At 38.3% G+C, this 16,626-nt stretch overlaps 2 protein-coding genes across 2 annotated transcripts in view; one reads left to right on the top strand and one right to left on the bottom strand.

The window, feature by feature from the left end:
* LOC136872331 (tektin-3) overlaps positions 1-424 on the bottom strand; it is a 63,673-nt gene extending 63,249 nt beyond the window's left edge. Inside the window, exon 1 of the mRNA XM_067146146.2 lies at positions 234-424. Coding sequence (XP_067002247.1) covers positions 234-260 — 27 coding nt within the window. The 5' untranslated portion in view covers positions 261-424. The remainder of the gene's footprint in view (positions 1-233) is intronic.
* Positions 425-805: 381 nt separating this feature from the next.
* Nubp1 (NUBP iron-sulfur cluster assembly factor 1) overlaps positions 806-16,626 on the top strand; it is a 99,406-nt gene continuing 83,585 nt past the window's right edge. The window contains exons 1-3 of the mRNA XM_067136008.2: positions 806-946; positions 1,284-1,388; positions 9,188-9,324. Coding sequence (XP_066992109.2) covers positions 898-946; positions 1,284-1,388; positions 9,188-9,324 — 291 coding nt within the window. The 5' untranslated portion in view covers positions 806-897. The remainder of the gene's footprint in view (positions 947-1,283; positions 1,389-9,187; positions 9,325-16,626) is intronic.

Here is a 16,626-nt window from a genome sequence, read left to right as displayed (position 1 = left end):
ACTGTGTAAGGAAAAGTGCGACCACTACCATCTGCTAAAGTGCAAAAACAGAGTAAAGACTCTTAACAGAATACAACAAAATGTAAATTAGCACAACAAACTTAATACTCATTCGAGTGCTCCTTATATATATATATATATAATTCCTTTTTTTATAACATGCTCGAAAATGTTTATATTTGGTTTTGTTAATACAATAAAAATGTAATGTGTTCAAACGTGGATATACTTACGGAGTACATAATAGTGTCGGCCGACATTTTCGATATTTTTCTATAATTTAATTCCTAATAATAAAATGACGTATGTCAAGCACCGTGTGCCCGTCGGCGCCTCATCGAGGCATTTGTTAAGAGACGGGCGCAGTATTGTTGAGTCCTAAGGATTCCATGTCCACAGTGTTGTTTATTGCAATGGTAACCACGGTAACAGGGTTTCTGTGCAAAGGAATTCAAATTTTGAATAAATAAAATAATTCTTGCAAAATAACAATACATTTTGATATGTACGGTTCATAAATTCCAGTGTCTTCGTTCAGTTAAGCGAGCCATCCTTTCACACATGTAGCACGATTTTTTGTTTAAAAAAAATGTAAATTCGTGTTTATCAGAGGGCAATGAATAACAAAATTTAAAAAAAAGTCCTATCAGGACGAAAAGCAATTTATTCTCTACACGGCCTATTTTATAATAAGCTGAAAATGTTTTTCAAATAGACCTAATTGCGGTTGTGAAAAGTTAAATATTTAAAAAGACAATAACTTTGGGAAATTCGAAATTTCGAGCCATGCCATCTCGATCACATTCATCGTTCTCGATTGTGTGGAAAGGATGCGTTCAAAACATCAAAATGGCAGTGTCTGATGATTTGTTGATGTTGTTGATAATATAATAAACTATGGCCGACCAGGATGTTAGAAGTGATGTTCCAACTGATGCTCCTGAACGTAATTATCACTGTCAATTTGTTAGCATTACTTACTATGTTATTGATTGATATTGCATAAATGTAATGCCCACTTGGTTAAACTGATTGATTACTTGTTTCGTGGTCGATCTATGAGAAGTATTCGTTCCTAACCTCAACCCGTATCCTGATGTTTCGTCTCATTACTCAGAAGTGTCACCGTTAGAGGAAAGGTTAGCGTGACCTTTTCCTAATCCCCAATTTTTACAAATAATTACTTTGAAAACACCAGCGTATTGTAAATAAGTATTTGAAAGTTGTAGATTTAAATGCTATGTGTAATCTCGGTATTAACATAACAAATTTTTCTTTTATAGACTGTCCTGGAACCAAAAGTGATACTGCCGGTAAGGTAGCAGCATGTCAAGGTTGCCCAAACCAAGCTATATGCAGTTCAGGAGTGGCCCGTACACCTGATCCAGGTATACTGATCAGCTTAATTTCATAAGTTTTTCATTGTCCCAGCTTAATGTAGATAGGAATTGATTATGTGCATCCCTCAGAAAGCTTGTAGTAAGCTCATGCTAATTCTAGAATGTGTAATCCTTAATAGGGTGAATATTCCATAGAAGTTGTCTAGGTTAAAAGTGTTATGGCAGAACTTAATGAATCATATTATTTCCAAAGACAAATCGGTAAAACGTCCGTTGACCACTTGCGAAAGATAGATAGAGATCCAACATGGTGCAGCTTCATGACACCACAAGTAATAAAAGTTTGCCAGTGTTGGAAAATTTAGAGGAGAGAAGACAGGTTTGGACAAGACCATTGATCTGGGAGCATAATGTCTTTTGGCTGGGGTCATCTAAAATTAGCAATTCAAAATATATGACACAATATTATCTAGCAACCATGCAGGCTGTAATGTGAAGTATTATTGGATGGCCATGACTGAGAGACGTTATCAAAGATGGTCAATGTGATCTTGCAGGCTTGATATGAACTGTTTTGGATGGCCATGACTGAGAGACATATTATCAAACAGCGATGTTGAGTACAGATGATCGATGTGATCTTTCAGGCTCTGATGTGAAAATATTGATGGATGGCCATGACTTAGAGACATACAGAAGGCTCTTTTATCAAAGAGGCCTCATCTCATCATACTTAGAGAACTGATTATTTCATTCGTGATATTTTCATAGGCCGTGAGTCAGTTTCCCTCTTGCGATGCACCATTTCCTACACTTGTCGACTCCAAATTCCATACGTTTGTCTCTCGAAAACTAATCATTAGATGCAAAGAAATTAATTATCAGTTTGAGTTTCATTTATTAAAAGAGCTATTTATGATCATTTGATTTTCCCATTTTGAAGAATGGAAAAGAAGAGCTGAAGGCAATCTGGAAAGAAATCCATAACATGAAAGATATTATAAAACAGACAGTCGCAGAGAGAATTAGAAAAGTTTTACCGCAATTGAAGCAGAGAGATAGGCCTATGAGTGAAATTTCGAGCCACTCAAAGGTTCCAGCATACAATGATAGAAAAAAGGGAAGTCTGACCAAGAAGAAAACTGCACCTAAACCACCTGCTCTACAGCTCAACAATCAAACATCAAATGACCTTGAGTCAAGGTTTGATGCCTCATCTGTCAAGCCGGATCGCTCCCAGGTATCCGATACCAACATCCAGTTCACTGCTCCGCTAATCAGTTACGGGGAAGATGAAGACAAAAAGACAGATAAGGAGTGTGAAGTTTGGTCGGAGGTAGTTAAACGCAATCGTTCAAGTATACCATTTATTAGAGGATCTAAACAAACTCAAGGTAACAAACTTCAAGCGGCAGCCAGGGTTCCTTGGTTATATGTTGGCAGTTTACATCCAGAGACAGAGGACCTCATGAAATATCTACAAGACAATGGGATTAACTGTAACATATCTTGTTCTCAACTGAACACCAAAGGCACAAACAAAGATTTTTGTGTCGGTATAGATTTTAACTTCTTAGACACGGTTAACTGTTCACATTTCTGGCCTAAGGATGTGCTGGTTAGGTGATTTTCTTTTCACTCCATTAAAAAAAACCAGTATGCATCTCGATACACGCAATTAAGCGACAGGATGACCCCTCCCCTCAAGAAATCAAGCTGCTGTCTTGGAACACTGAAGGACTACTAGGTATAGCTCATTCAATTCGAGCAATGCTGCAGACGTGTGATGTTGCAATATTTGTGGAAACTTTTTTAACATCGGAATGGAATGTTAATAGCCACTACTCAGCGCATGTTCTAGCTGACAAAGGACCTACTGGAAGACCTAAAGGAGGAATTTCTTGTTTTTTTCCTCAGATAAATTCTCGCCTTTCATTGTACAGCGAAAGTCCCAGAATGCTCTTGTAGTGCGCACTAGACTGTGTGTTCTTATTGGTGTTTATTTTCGACCTTACGTCACTTCAACAGACATTATTGATGAAATCAGCCGCTGTTTACAAGTGACAAAAAGAGAGGATACATTAATCCTTGCGGGAGATCTTAACTGTCGTATAGACATTCCACTTCAGAAAACAAAAGAGGTCGGTAGTTACTTAGAGGAGGAGGGTTTTCATCTACTCAATAATAAGGATCAGAGGACATATATTTGCTACTATGGCATGAGTACGATAGACCTTGTATTCATTAACTCAAAATTAACTTTAATCAGTCAAGTAGTTAGAGCAGAAACAGAAAAAAACAAAAACATTTACCAGTTGAGACGAGATTGAAACTAGTTAACTTTTACACGTGCCCAGAAGTACTACCAACTCAAGTGAGCAGGCGGATTGATCTGTCCTTAATTGGTGACTCGGAAAATATGATAGTTATTGAAAAATTACAAAGTGGCACTCTGTCAGAGGCAGTAACAAAACTAGAAAAGATCATTAAAAACGCTGTCATCTCCAGCGACATCTGCCAAAGAAAAGAAAAGCCTTGGTTTGCTATGGCGTATTTCAATGCAAGGAAAATTGCTTTACAAGCCTTACAGGATGAAAAAGTGCAACGGACAAAGGAACGGTTAGTAGTTTACGCTAGGTTAAGAAGAGATTATAAAGTCATTGTCGCAGAAGCAAAAAAATAGTTCAGAGAGCAGGAAGAGAAACTACTAATTGAGGAAGCGAAACAGATTCCATATAAAGCCCTTCGCCCAAGGCAACCATCGTTTCCAAAGAATATACTAATGAGTGTGTGGGAGACACATCTAACTGCAATCCTACAGGAGAGAGATACGCGGCCGGTTAACTTTCATTTACCCCGCACGGAGGCTAGCTTCCATTACGAGGAATTCACACTTGATGAAATATCAGATACCATCTATAACCTGAAAGACAAGAAAGCATGTGGCTCTGATCTCTTATTCAGCGAACATTTGAAAGATACTTTCCCAGTGTTACAGAACTCGATATCACTACAGATCTGCTCTCCAGCAATCGGATAGAAATCAGTGACGGCATTACCAGATCAGGTCCTATTTTACAAACTATTGGTGTACACCAAGGTGACCCGTTGAGTCCTTTACTCTTCATTATTGCAACGGCAGACATTACAAAATCGATAACGTGTAGTAATGTCAATTTACTCATGTATGCAGATGACATGGCCTTAACGTCCATCTCAGAGTGTGACCTGCAAAGTCATTTTAACAAAGTGAGTAGGCCTAAATGGGCAGAAGATACTAAGCTGAGACTGAATGAGGATAAGTCCGTCTCAATGACTTTTAGGAGAGGAGGCAAGAAGGGAACATTCTACTATGGGGACCGGCAGTTAAGATCAGTATCAAGTTTCCGGTACTTGGGAATAACATTTCAATTAGCTGGAAAACAATTTTCCCTTCATGTCAAAGAATTAGCTGGAAAACAATTCAATCATCAATCAATCAATACTGATCTGCATTTAGGGCAGTCACCCAGGTGGCAGATTCCCTTTCTGTTGCTTTCCTAGCCTTTTCCTAAATGATTTCAAAGAAATTGGAAATTTATTGAATGTCTCCCTTGGTAAGTTATTCCAATCCCTAACTCCCCTTCCTATAAATGAATATTTGCCCCAGTTTGTCCTCTTGAATTTCAACTTTATCTTCATATTGTGATCTTTCGTACTTTTATAAACGCCATTCAAACTTATTCGTCTACTAATGTCATTCCATGCCATCTCTCCGCTGACAGCTCGGAACATACCACTTAGTCGAGCAGCTCTTCTTCTTTCTCTCAATTCTTCCCAACCCAAACTTTGCAACATTTTTGTAACACTACTCTTTTGTCGGAAATCACCCAGAACAAATCAAGCTGCTTTTCTTTGGATTTTTTCCAGTTTTTGAATCAGGTATTCCTGGTGTGGGTCCCATACACTGGAATCATACTCTAGTTGGGGTCTTACCAGAGACTTATATGCCCTCTCCTTTACATCCTTACTACAACCCCTAAACATCCTCATAACCATGTGCAGAGATCTGTACCCTTTATTTACAATCATATTTATGTGATTACCCCAATGAAGATCTTTCCTTATATTAACACCTAGATACTTACAATGATCCCCAAAAGTAACTTTCACCCCATCAACGCAGTAATTAAAACTGAGAGGACTTTTCCTATTTGTGAAACTCACAACCTGACTTTTAACCCCGTTTATCAACATAGCATTGCCTGCTATCCATCTCACAACATTTTCGAGGTCACGTTACAGTTGCTCACAATCTTGTAACTTATTTATCACTCTATAGAGAATAACGTCATCCGCAAAAAGCCTTACCTCCGATTCCACTCCTTTACTCATATCATTTATATATATAAGAAGACATAAAGTTCCGATAATACTGCCTTGAGGAATTCCCCTCTTAATTATTACAGGGTCAGATAAAGCTTCACCTACTCTAATTCTCTGAGATTTATTTTCTAGAAATATAGCAACCCATTCAGTCACTCTTTTGTCTAGTCCAATTGCACTCATTTTTGCCAGTAGTCTCCCATGATCCACCCTATCAAATGCTTTAGACAGGTCAATCGCGATACAGTCCATTTGACCTCCAGAATCCAAGATATCTGCTATATCTTGCTTTCCCTTTATGTCAAAGAAAGACTAAACGCGGCCATTAAAGCAATGAGTGACATCAAACTTCTCAGCAGCTTGTCGCTGACGACGGCCATAGAGTTGATTCATCTCAAAGTCAGTCCAGTTGCGTCCTACGGGATAGAAAACATATGGGTGCATCTTACCAAGGCACAATTGCAAAGTTTAGAGAATATAAATTCAGCATTTCTTAAAAGAGTACTTTGTCTATCCAAGTACACTCCTTTGCGCCTCGTTTACGTACTGACAACAGAACTGTTCTATGTAGAAGAGCTGCGTCTGAAGTTCCTGCTCCCCACCACCACAACGTATAAGGCACTACTGCAGGAACTTCTTCAAAAGAGGAACAACATATCGGACGATTTTTACCTCAGTGACGCAGTGAACTTAGAGTGGATGCAAGGAGGTTATAAATTAAGACATATATCAACAAGGCTCGCCGAGCATGGATTTTACCATAAACTGTGTGAATCCAAGCAATTTCATGAACCCTGCCATGACTGTAAGTGCAGAAGATGTGGTGAACTCTGTGAGAGATACCATGTACTAAAGTGCAAATTGAGAACAGAATCTCTGAGAAACTTTTGTGAGACAGTGTAATACTTTGTATACTTGTATTCATGCACATTGTGCGCAATTAAATATTTATTTTTAATCTATTTTTACACACGATTGATCAACGAAAGCATGACAAGTAAATCATATATATGTTACCTCGTAAAGGCTACAAGGAGAGTGAGTGTTCATTACCATGGCCAGGGATCCACCAGCCCGCACCCAGGAGTATATTTACTTTTATAACCTATATATACTCCGCACTGCTTTACTTCTAAATTGACGTTTTGGCTCTGGTGGTTATGCGCTGAAACATAGACATTCAACCAATCCGAAGCTGCCATTCATATGGACTTATATTGGCAGAGTGCGATCTGGAAACTTAGTTGCCAACTCTGATATTTACATTTCACCACGTGGTTAATGTAACTTGCTCAGCATGTATGGTATTCGGTACGGTTCGCGATTTTTTGCATTTTTTTTCTTTCAGAAACTTGTGTTTTTCATATTAGTCTTTATCTTTCCAGTATAGTACAGTATAGCATAGTTTACAGTTTAGCCTAGCATAAGTTAGTAAAATACAGATTTATTAGTTCAGTGTATAAAAATAGCTGTAGTTTTATTTACGTCCATGTATTAGTTAGTGTACTTAGTTTGTGCATGTTTAGAATGTATCAGTGTAGTTCAGGAAAGACGAGTGGCAAGAAAGTGACTCTGAGATTAGTGGAGTGTTTCCTTTATAGGCCATAACCTCCTTCCTGTGCCAGCCATTAATGGTGAGTGATGTATTATTCCTCATTTTGTATTCTTAATAATATATTCTTAATTATATATATATAATAATATATTTTTTTTAGTGTTGGATGTTGTTAGTATGTGTAGTTTTTGTGAATTTGTTTCCAATCCTGATGCATTAGCTTTTCTGAGTACAGTATTACATTTTATGAAGGCAGTTTATCGCGGTCGTAGTGCATCAGCTGTTCTCGCTACAGTAGTGCGTTGGCAACAGAGGTATGGCGATGCTTATTTGTTTTGCGAAATGCCAATTTAGAAGTAAAGCCTGCAGAGTATAATTTCATAAACTGTAGAACATTTTCTTTACCACTGGCTGAATTTTATACAATCTATCACATCACACCTGCCCACACCTGCCCACACCTGCCCCCCCTTTCACTTGGCATATATGAGTATACAGTATGTGTGTGTCCAACCTTTCCCCTTTCTCTGCGGGGTCAGGTATGAAGTGAGATGAATCTCCATAGGTAAAAAGTTTCTACGACCGGATATCCTTCCTGACATCAGACTCGTCAGAGGAGTTAATGAGATTAAATAAATGACATGATATATGATGGTAGGAAGGGAGAGCATTAAACCCATTGCCAGCACATAGCCTACATCATCAACACTGTTATATGCCCTCACTCCACATGAACACTGCAGAGAGGTTTGTAATTGAATCCAGGCTTTAGTCGTGCAATCTAGGGATTAGAAATTGTTTCTCTCTCCTCTCCTATCATCCAACATACTGATGGCTCTGTAGATTCGACTCCTGAACGATCATAGGCACCAGCTGGGCTTGCTTGGCATGTACACTGTAAATAAATGCTGTAAATAAACCCGTAGTGATAAGTTTTCAAACCCCGTATGCCTCGGTTTGCTCAACATATATGCTGTGAAGAAACCAATGATGAAAAGTGAAACATACTTTAATGTTTTCAGTTGGCTGCAGTTCCAGTGAACTGAGTACATCCCTAGCAAGAAACGAGTATCACACAGCAGTTCTGCCGGTGTGATGCGATCCATTTGCACTGGGGAGGGTGTTGTTAAGTTTTACCGAATGGGTATTTGTCATTTAGTTCTTGCTATACTCTATTAATGTCATTACGTTTTTGTGGCATACTGCTAGGTAATATCAGTGACGTCTTTGGTTGCACAACTCATGCATCCACACGAGTGCACGCACACACACACACATCTACATCCCTAAAAACAAACAAGCATCGTACAGCAGTACTTGCAGCAGTGGTATAAACCATGCAGACTAGGATGCTCTCATAAAGTTTGACCCTGACATTAATGCAGTCCTAACCAAGAGTTTAAAACATTCCAGCTTGGTTGTCCGTGAAGAAGTTCGTGGCATCTACATTGCTGGCAGCACTCATCGAGTAGATGTAACTGCCTTCAACAAAAAAAATTAATGTAGGAGTCGACAAGGAGAAGAAAACAATAACCCATGTATACCCTACTATCTGTGGTTACGTATTTGTTGACTTCTGCGACAAACTCAGAATCAGCAAATATGTCATTAACACCCTTGTTCTCTCAGCACTGAAGAGGCCCACCAGGATGTTGTGACATCATTTACATTTTTCCTCATGTTGTTGCAGTCATTTTGCTGTAAATGACAAATCTTTCTTTTCCTCCATCATCATCATCATCATCATCATACAAATCGGGTATGGGTTTAAATGAGCCTTTTCCAATTTGTTTGATCCAACCATATTTGTTGTTTCAGTTTTTGTTGCCATCCTGTACTGTATGTGGTTATTTTTAGAGTTTTGTTTGTACATTGCTCAGAATTAAAAAAGGAATGTTGTGTGACACTGTTAACCGACCTTTTCCAGGAATTGAGCTGGTTCGTAGTCGCCTTGCCACGGTGAAGCACAAGATCCTTGTGTTATCAGGGAAGGGAGGCGTTGGAAAGACGACGTTCACATCTCTGCTGTCACGTGGTATTGCTCTAAGCAATCCAGACAAAAATGTGAGTTCTAGAAATTTCTTTCCACTGCTTACTGTAACTAAAGGGCTGCATGATTGCTCTACGCATACCACAGTACTTTATGCTTCTAGAAATCCATTCATCTTCCCTCTTCCATTCCCATCGCAGCAGTCCACTACTTAATCTTAAAACAACAATCTACATGCCATGCTTATTGTTTAACTTTGCATTATTTAAAATTAAATATTGTCCTAAAATTCTCTATTTTTATTGCTGATATTTAGTATAGATTATGTTAAAAATTATTCACAAGAACATGTTAAATGGACTTTCTTAACAAACCTATTTTTTAAAATTTGTGTCAGAAGCACTTACAATGATAGAAGTTAATATGGTAATAATGCATAACATGTACATGAAAACATGATACATGAACAGTATAACACTGACAGTTCGTTTACACTATTGCCGCCCAGAAATTAGCTACATCGATTGCATTTGGTGTAGCACAAATTAGGTCTTCCAGAGTACATGATGTTGGACACTGACTACATTGGAGCAGGTGGGAGGACGTCTGCACTTCGCCACATTCACATTGCAGCGACTCCATACAGAAACCCCATTTCATTAAGTTATTCTTGACCGTAATTTATTGAGCGATCTCCATGTGGTCCATTTCTCTGTGTATCCAGCAGGAAGTTTTTCACAGGGTGTGAGCCATCCCTCAGGGCTGTTAAACTTTGCACACCAGAGATCGGTTCGGGAATGCTGTGGTGTCCCGATAAGAGCCTCTATTGTTTTGAGGAAGCTGTTCCTTGATTTTAGTCATGGGGTTTCTGGTAGATATCCATGTAATGGATGTGCTTGAGAAGTTTGCACCTTGATGCAGAAAAGATGGGAGTTCAGGAAGGATTTATTGATGACATTTATAGATACTGAGAAGGCATTTGTACCACAGCAACTGGGATGCATTGATAAAAAAGAAGGTAGGTAGAGCAGAAGTACAAATGATCAAAGCCATGTATGAAAAGTGTGTAAGTACTGTGAAGATTAAGATAGGATAAACAAACTGGAATGGATTCCCTAAACTGAAGGGGAAGATAGAAACCAATAAGTTGAAATGGTATGGACACTTAATGAGAATGGATGAGGATAAAGTTCCAAAGCAAATATTTATGGAGAAAATAATAGTAGGAAGGCAGCAGGGAGGGCCCAGAAAGAGGTGGACAGATACGGTGAAGGAGATCATAGAGAAGAGATGAGAAAAGGAGAAGAAATATTGGAGGAAGGAAGGGAGTAGTGGAAAGATAGAAAACTGTGGAGGTCCTTGGTTCACAACCCGACCCAGAAGACTGGAAACGGGAATAGAAGGATGGACATCTCGTGTTTTACCGCTACCTCTCTACAGATGTCAGGAGGTGCAATACCAGCAAGGCAATAAAGCTTGTCAAACGGAATGGGCTTTAAGCACCCGGTGATGATCCGACAAGTATCGTTAAGAGCAACATCTACTAATTTGGCATGACTAGATCGAGACCACACTGGGCTTGCATATTCCCTGGCAGAGTAGCAGAGTACAAGGGAAGATGTTCTTACAGTGGTAGGATTAGCTCCCCATGTTGTGCCTGTTAACTTCCTTATAATGTTGTTTCTGGCTGCCACTTTTTGTTTGGTATTCACCAATGCCTCCTGTAAGTTAGAGCATGATTGAGGGTGATGCCTAGATATTTTGGAGTTGTGCAGTGTTCTAGTGTGATTCCTTCCCAGGTAATGTTAAGGGTTCTTGTTGCCTGTCTGTTTTTAAGGTGGAAAGTGCAAGTCTGTGTTTTACTGGAATTTGGTCTCAGGTGGTTCTCCTTATAATAGACAATTCTGTCAATGCCTTAGTAAGTGTCTGTTCAACATTTTCAAAATAATGAGCTTGGACAAGTATGGAACAATCATCTGCGTTTCCTCAGGTAATGGTTGATCCTTAGTATAAACGTTGAACAGCGCAGGAGCAAGCACACAAGCGATCTCCATCTGCTTTTTTGTCCTTGAAATTCAACAAACAATCTTCTATTTACAAGGATATTCCTTATGAAGCCAGTTAGTTGGTAATCTTTGATAGCATTATATAGTTTCATAAGAAGTAGTCTGTGATTTATTTTATCATAAGCTGCTGTTAGATCAATAAATACAGCTCCTGTAATCTCTTTCCTTTCGAAACCATCTTCTATGTGCTGTGTTAGTGTCAACACCTGAGGCGTGTGATTCTTCCCTGATCTGAATCCAGCCTGTTGTGGTATGTAGACTGAATCTAGCTTCTCCGTTATTCTGTTTAGAATGAGCTTTGCAAGAACTTCATACAAATGACAGTGGAGAGAGATAGGATGGTAACTTCTAGGATCATCCTTATCCTTTCCTGGTTTACAAATAGCTATAACTTTAGCTTTCCTCCAAATTTAGTAATCTTACTAGACTGGACCTGATAGCCATGATCAATTTGTTGAGCTTGCTACAATCTGTTCTTGAGCATATATTCCAAGAGGTTGCAAGGTGTGACTTCAGAAACAGTTACACTGCTCAAGAAGAAATATTGGAGGAAGGAAGGGAGTAGTGGAAAGATAGAAATCTGTGGAGGTCCTTGGTTCACAACCCGACCCAGAAGACTGGAAACGTGAATAGAAGGAAGGAAACATCCCACAAAGCTAGATCCGTTCTCTCCTCAATATTTACCGGGCGAGTTGGTCATGCGGTTAGGGGCGCGCAGCTGTGAGCTCGCATCCGGGAGATAGTGGGTTCGAATTCTACTGTTGGCAGCCCTGAAGATGGTTTTCCATGGTTTCCCATTTTCACACTAGGCCAATGCAGGGGCTGTACCTTAATTAAGGCCACGGCCGCTTCCTTCCCATTCCTAGGCCTTTCCTGTCCCATCATCGGCACAAGACCTATCTGTGTCAGTGCGACGTAAAGCAAAAAGAAAAAAGAAAAGAAAAAAAAAAGAAGTCTCCTCTATATCTGAGGTAAAGAAGAAACAGCGGGGAAAAATTTATGGCAGAATTGGCAGAATGTGATATGAGCTGGAGCAGACAAGATGCTTGGAGACTTCTAAGACAACTGAATAATGACCCTTCACAGGCAAATATGTATGCGAATGTTCGAGCTGATCAAATTGCCCATCAACTCCTAGAAAATGGGAAACCACCTTCTACGGTCAAGTCCGGTAGGAAGACATTTGAGAGACAATCTGACCAAGAAACTACTACCTTGCTACGACCCTTTACTCAGGCCGAGTTAGATCTCGCCCTGAGTAAATGTCGAAATGGGAAGGCTGCAGGCCTGGATGATTAAGGGTTGAGCAGATTAAGAACGAACGTATCAGAAGACCATATTCATTGGTGTTAAAAGTAAACTTTAAATTCTGTGAAATGCTTTTAGCTGTGTGAATATTTTCAGAACAGTCACCATTAAAATTTATAGGGACTGTAATAAAAAATTACAATGAAAAATTACATTTTCCGGTGGAAAACAAGACCCGTTTGTCATAATTCTGATAAATCACTTTCAAATATTTGTTGCTGTATGTGAATGCTTTGTAGCAAAGAACAGTACACAACTTCACACACCTTTATTCCCTTATTATCTTCTTCCCCTTTGCACTATGACAGAAATTTGTCTGAGAATTTTAAAAGTGTGGTACTATCATGGAAACACTGATGCTAAACTCTTCAGTAGATTTCAATTTATAAAAACCACATGTAAAAATGAAAACTATGAAAAACTAGCAGTACCTGTGTTGAAGTTAGAATTAGATTTGTGCTCTGTTGGTAACAAAATGCACAATCCAATAATAATTCACTGCTGCTCAACTTCTCTTTCATGTTTCATGCCTCTCCTCTGCCACCAATATTAATTTCAGGGAATTGTTACTTCTTACAGATTAGGCAGTGTGCTCTCTTTCAACAGTCTCATGCATACATTTCCTGCAGCTTGCTTTAGAATATATGAGGCACTCAAATAGATGCAAGTGTAATGGACTAGTATAACTTGGAGACACAGATAGGTCTTATGGCGACGATGTTGTTGTTGTTGTTATTATTATTATTATTATTATTATTATTATTATTATTATTATTATGACTTGTGAGGTATGGTTATGAAGTTGTTTACATCTATTAGTATTATTATTATTTGTTTAGTTATGTATGGACTTGATTCGGTATAAATCATGGTCGTATAATTTATTATTTGTGTCTTGTGTAACGAAACATGTGAGATTATGTCACGACACATCTGCTGTATGTATATTAGTAATCGTTTATTTAATGTAAGAACATGTAATTAATAGTCTATAACTTATTATTACCTGTAAATATGATGTATAAATCCAATATAATGTTGTGCAACACAGGGTAATAGTCCAGAGCAATGTATCTTTGTCACTAGAGTTACAGAACATTCGATCCATTTATAAATAGGTTATTGGAGAATCTAGAAATTACGAGAAAACATGCTATGTCATACTTTTCTAGAAGCCTAGAAAGGCAATGTATATAAAGGAGGCAGTCTTGCGAGTTAGAGTTGAGTTGTTAGCGACAGTTGCTAGTGAAAGTCGTGAACTCACTTTGTGATTTTGTTGTGTTGGTACTTGGTTGACATGCTAATGTTGCATTCTTCTTCTTTTTCTTTGTACTAATGTTTTGTTCAAAATGGTGGTTTATTAATGTGTGTGTATAATGTGTATTTAATTTGTAAATAAAACAGTGTACACAATTGACAGCATCACGTGTGTACATCTTTGTGGTTACAACAAAATGAAAACAGCTCACCTGCCAAAAAGTGTATTAGAACATTTCGTACCTCAAAAGTAATCAACAGAATTGTAAAGATATTTATCCACTGGGTGATGAGATGTTGAATACCATTCCTGAAGAAGCTGGCGGGCTGTTGAGAGAACCACATCTGTACCCAGACATACACCTGTCGTCGTCCAGTGTTAACCAACATACATGAAAGACTTTCTACAGCTCAAGCATGGGGCCACAATCATTGTACAATCAATCAATGTGGTGATGATATAGGGCCTAGATATTGATTCCCATGAGGAATCTGAAATATTTGTCCTGTTATGGTCTGTTATTGGACATTATGTCAGCCTCCATAACATAATGGTTAGTGTTGATAGCTGCCATCCTTGGGTTCCCGGGTTCGATTCCCGGTACTGCCAGAAATTTAAGAATAGCTAGAGGGCTGGTATGTGGTTGAAATGGTACATGCAGCTCAACTCCATTTAGGGGTGTGCCTGAAAAAAAGAGCTGCACCACCTCAGGATGAGGACACGAGTGTGCTACTATTGGACATTATACATTTTCCAGCTAACTCATTCTTGGTTCCCAGCGTTATGCCACAGTGTGCCAATTTGGGCTCATCAGTTGGTAACTAGCACATTTATCACGCAATGGGATAAATGTTTTAACAGATCAGGTGATAACTTTTGGGTAACTGTTTTCACTTGACTACCTCATATGTTAGTATACATAATAGATGAGCAACAAACATGGGGAGTTCTGAAGTAATTAGTAAAAGTTATTGAATTACTTGTAACATTCTTAGTCATTTTTACTTGTAATCGTTACTTTCTTTTATAAAATGTTTTTATGTGTAAATTACTACTTGAAATTAACTTGTAATTGTTACTTTTTAGTGACCGGTATGTTCTAGTAATTCATGTACATCTTACGGAAGCAGAAACAGGGATTTTTTTTTTTTTTTGCAGTTCTGTTAGAGTAAAACTAACAATTTTATCAGTTCCAGATGAGAGTACTTTTTTACCTTTCCAGTACTTCCAGAGACATCATACTTATACCAACAGTGTTCTTAAAAAAAACACAGGTATTCCTTCACGTGCCCTTGTAGGGCGTCTTTTCACTAAATGCAAAGTTCTTTCCCCCAGAGATGTTGAGGCTTAGCAATGAGAACCTTAAGAACCAATTAATTTATTTGCAAAGTAAGTGGTAAATTATTTAAAACTCTAAAAGTCCTTAACTAAAATAAAAATGATGAAAACGATAATTTTGAAAATTCCAAGGTATCATGTTTAGTTTCACCTACTGATGATAGCCACTCGATGTTTCTGTGTTAAAAAAAAAGAGATAGAGAGAGAGAGAAAAAACACAGAACAAAGTAATATATATTTTTTGCAAACTTTGTGTTATCTGGGGGTGGGGAGTTGTCAGTGATTTCCTTAAGACTGGCATTCTATAAAGTCATTAGAATTTTACTGATTACTTCTTGAAAAATTAATTTGTAATTGTAATTGAGTAAAATATTTCTTAGGCAACTGTAATTCAGCCCAGTTTCTTGTACTCTTCCCACCATTGCAAACATGACAATGGTACATGGATATTTACAAACATACTGTATCTCTAGAAGTAGCAGAGGAAATTCAATGAATATATATATTTTTTAAGGTGATGTTTTTTTTAGCCATAAAGGTGTACGCCTCCCCCTATAAGCAGAAATATAACAGGATTATCAGCATAACAGAAGAACAAATAATCATAGACATCCGAGCCCTACAGATGACACATATTTGAAGGGAGTTTTATTGAGTTTGTGTGTGTACCAGACTGTGTCAGGAGCAGGAGTATTGATCCGCTGAGGGCCAAGTGCAGGCCCACCAGGACTGTGACAATGAAGTCAGTAGTGTGAGTAATGAGTAATTATTACCTTTTCGACATCTCCAGGCTTCGTCTTGGGGATGTAAATGCCGGCCAGGGTGACGCTGCGTGATGACTCCTCACATGCACGTTGCTGCCCCCAGACTGCATGCTTCAGATCAATGAGCTGCTCCACTATTTATAAGTGAAAGTAGGGGGAGCGGTGACCTACTGACCTCGTGTGCGTACAGTCCGTCCCGTGACATCTCACTGGTGATACTAGCACGTGTTGAATAAATACATTTCATTTGCCAGAGGGGTATGAGAATCACAACATGCCGTGGGAAATTCTTTCACAGCAACATGATAATGATAAAGCAGCCTAATTTTGTGGAGGGTGTTAGCTCAGTAAAAACAATTTTTGTAGGTTTGATTACACTTTTCTCAAAAAATATTCAAGTTGTCTGTTTTATGGTTTGTAGTTTTATGGGATGAATGGAGATAATTCAAAATTTAGAAGAATTACTTTATGAAGAGGAAAATGTAATTTGTGTTTGTTAATTTTTTTTATAGCTCATGTCTCTGATTATCAGAAAAATAACAACACCCTTATTTTGTCAAGATGTGTGTTCTTAATATTCTAGGAAAGAATGGGTGGGCCTTTTCAACTGATCTATAAAGTTCTAATTAGCAGAATATATAA

This window comes from Anabrus simplex, chromosome 1 (assembly GCF_040414725.1).
Source record: "Anabrus simplex isolate iqAnaSimp1 chromosome 1, ASM4041472v1, whole genome shotgun sequence".
In the NCBI taxonomy this organism is placed as follows: domain Eukaryota; kingdom Metazoa; phylum Arthropoda; class Insecta; order Orthoptera; family Tettigoniidae; genus Anabrus; species Anabrus simplex.
Note: the sequence above shows the minus strand (reverse complement) of the source record. Positions and strands in the feature narration are given on the sequence as shown.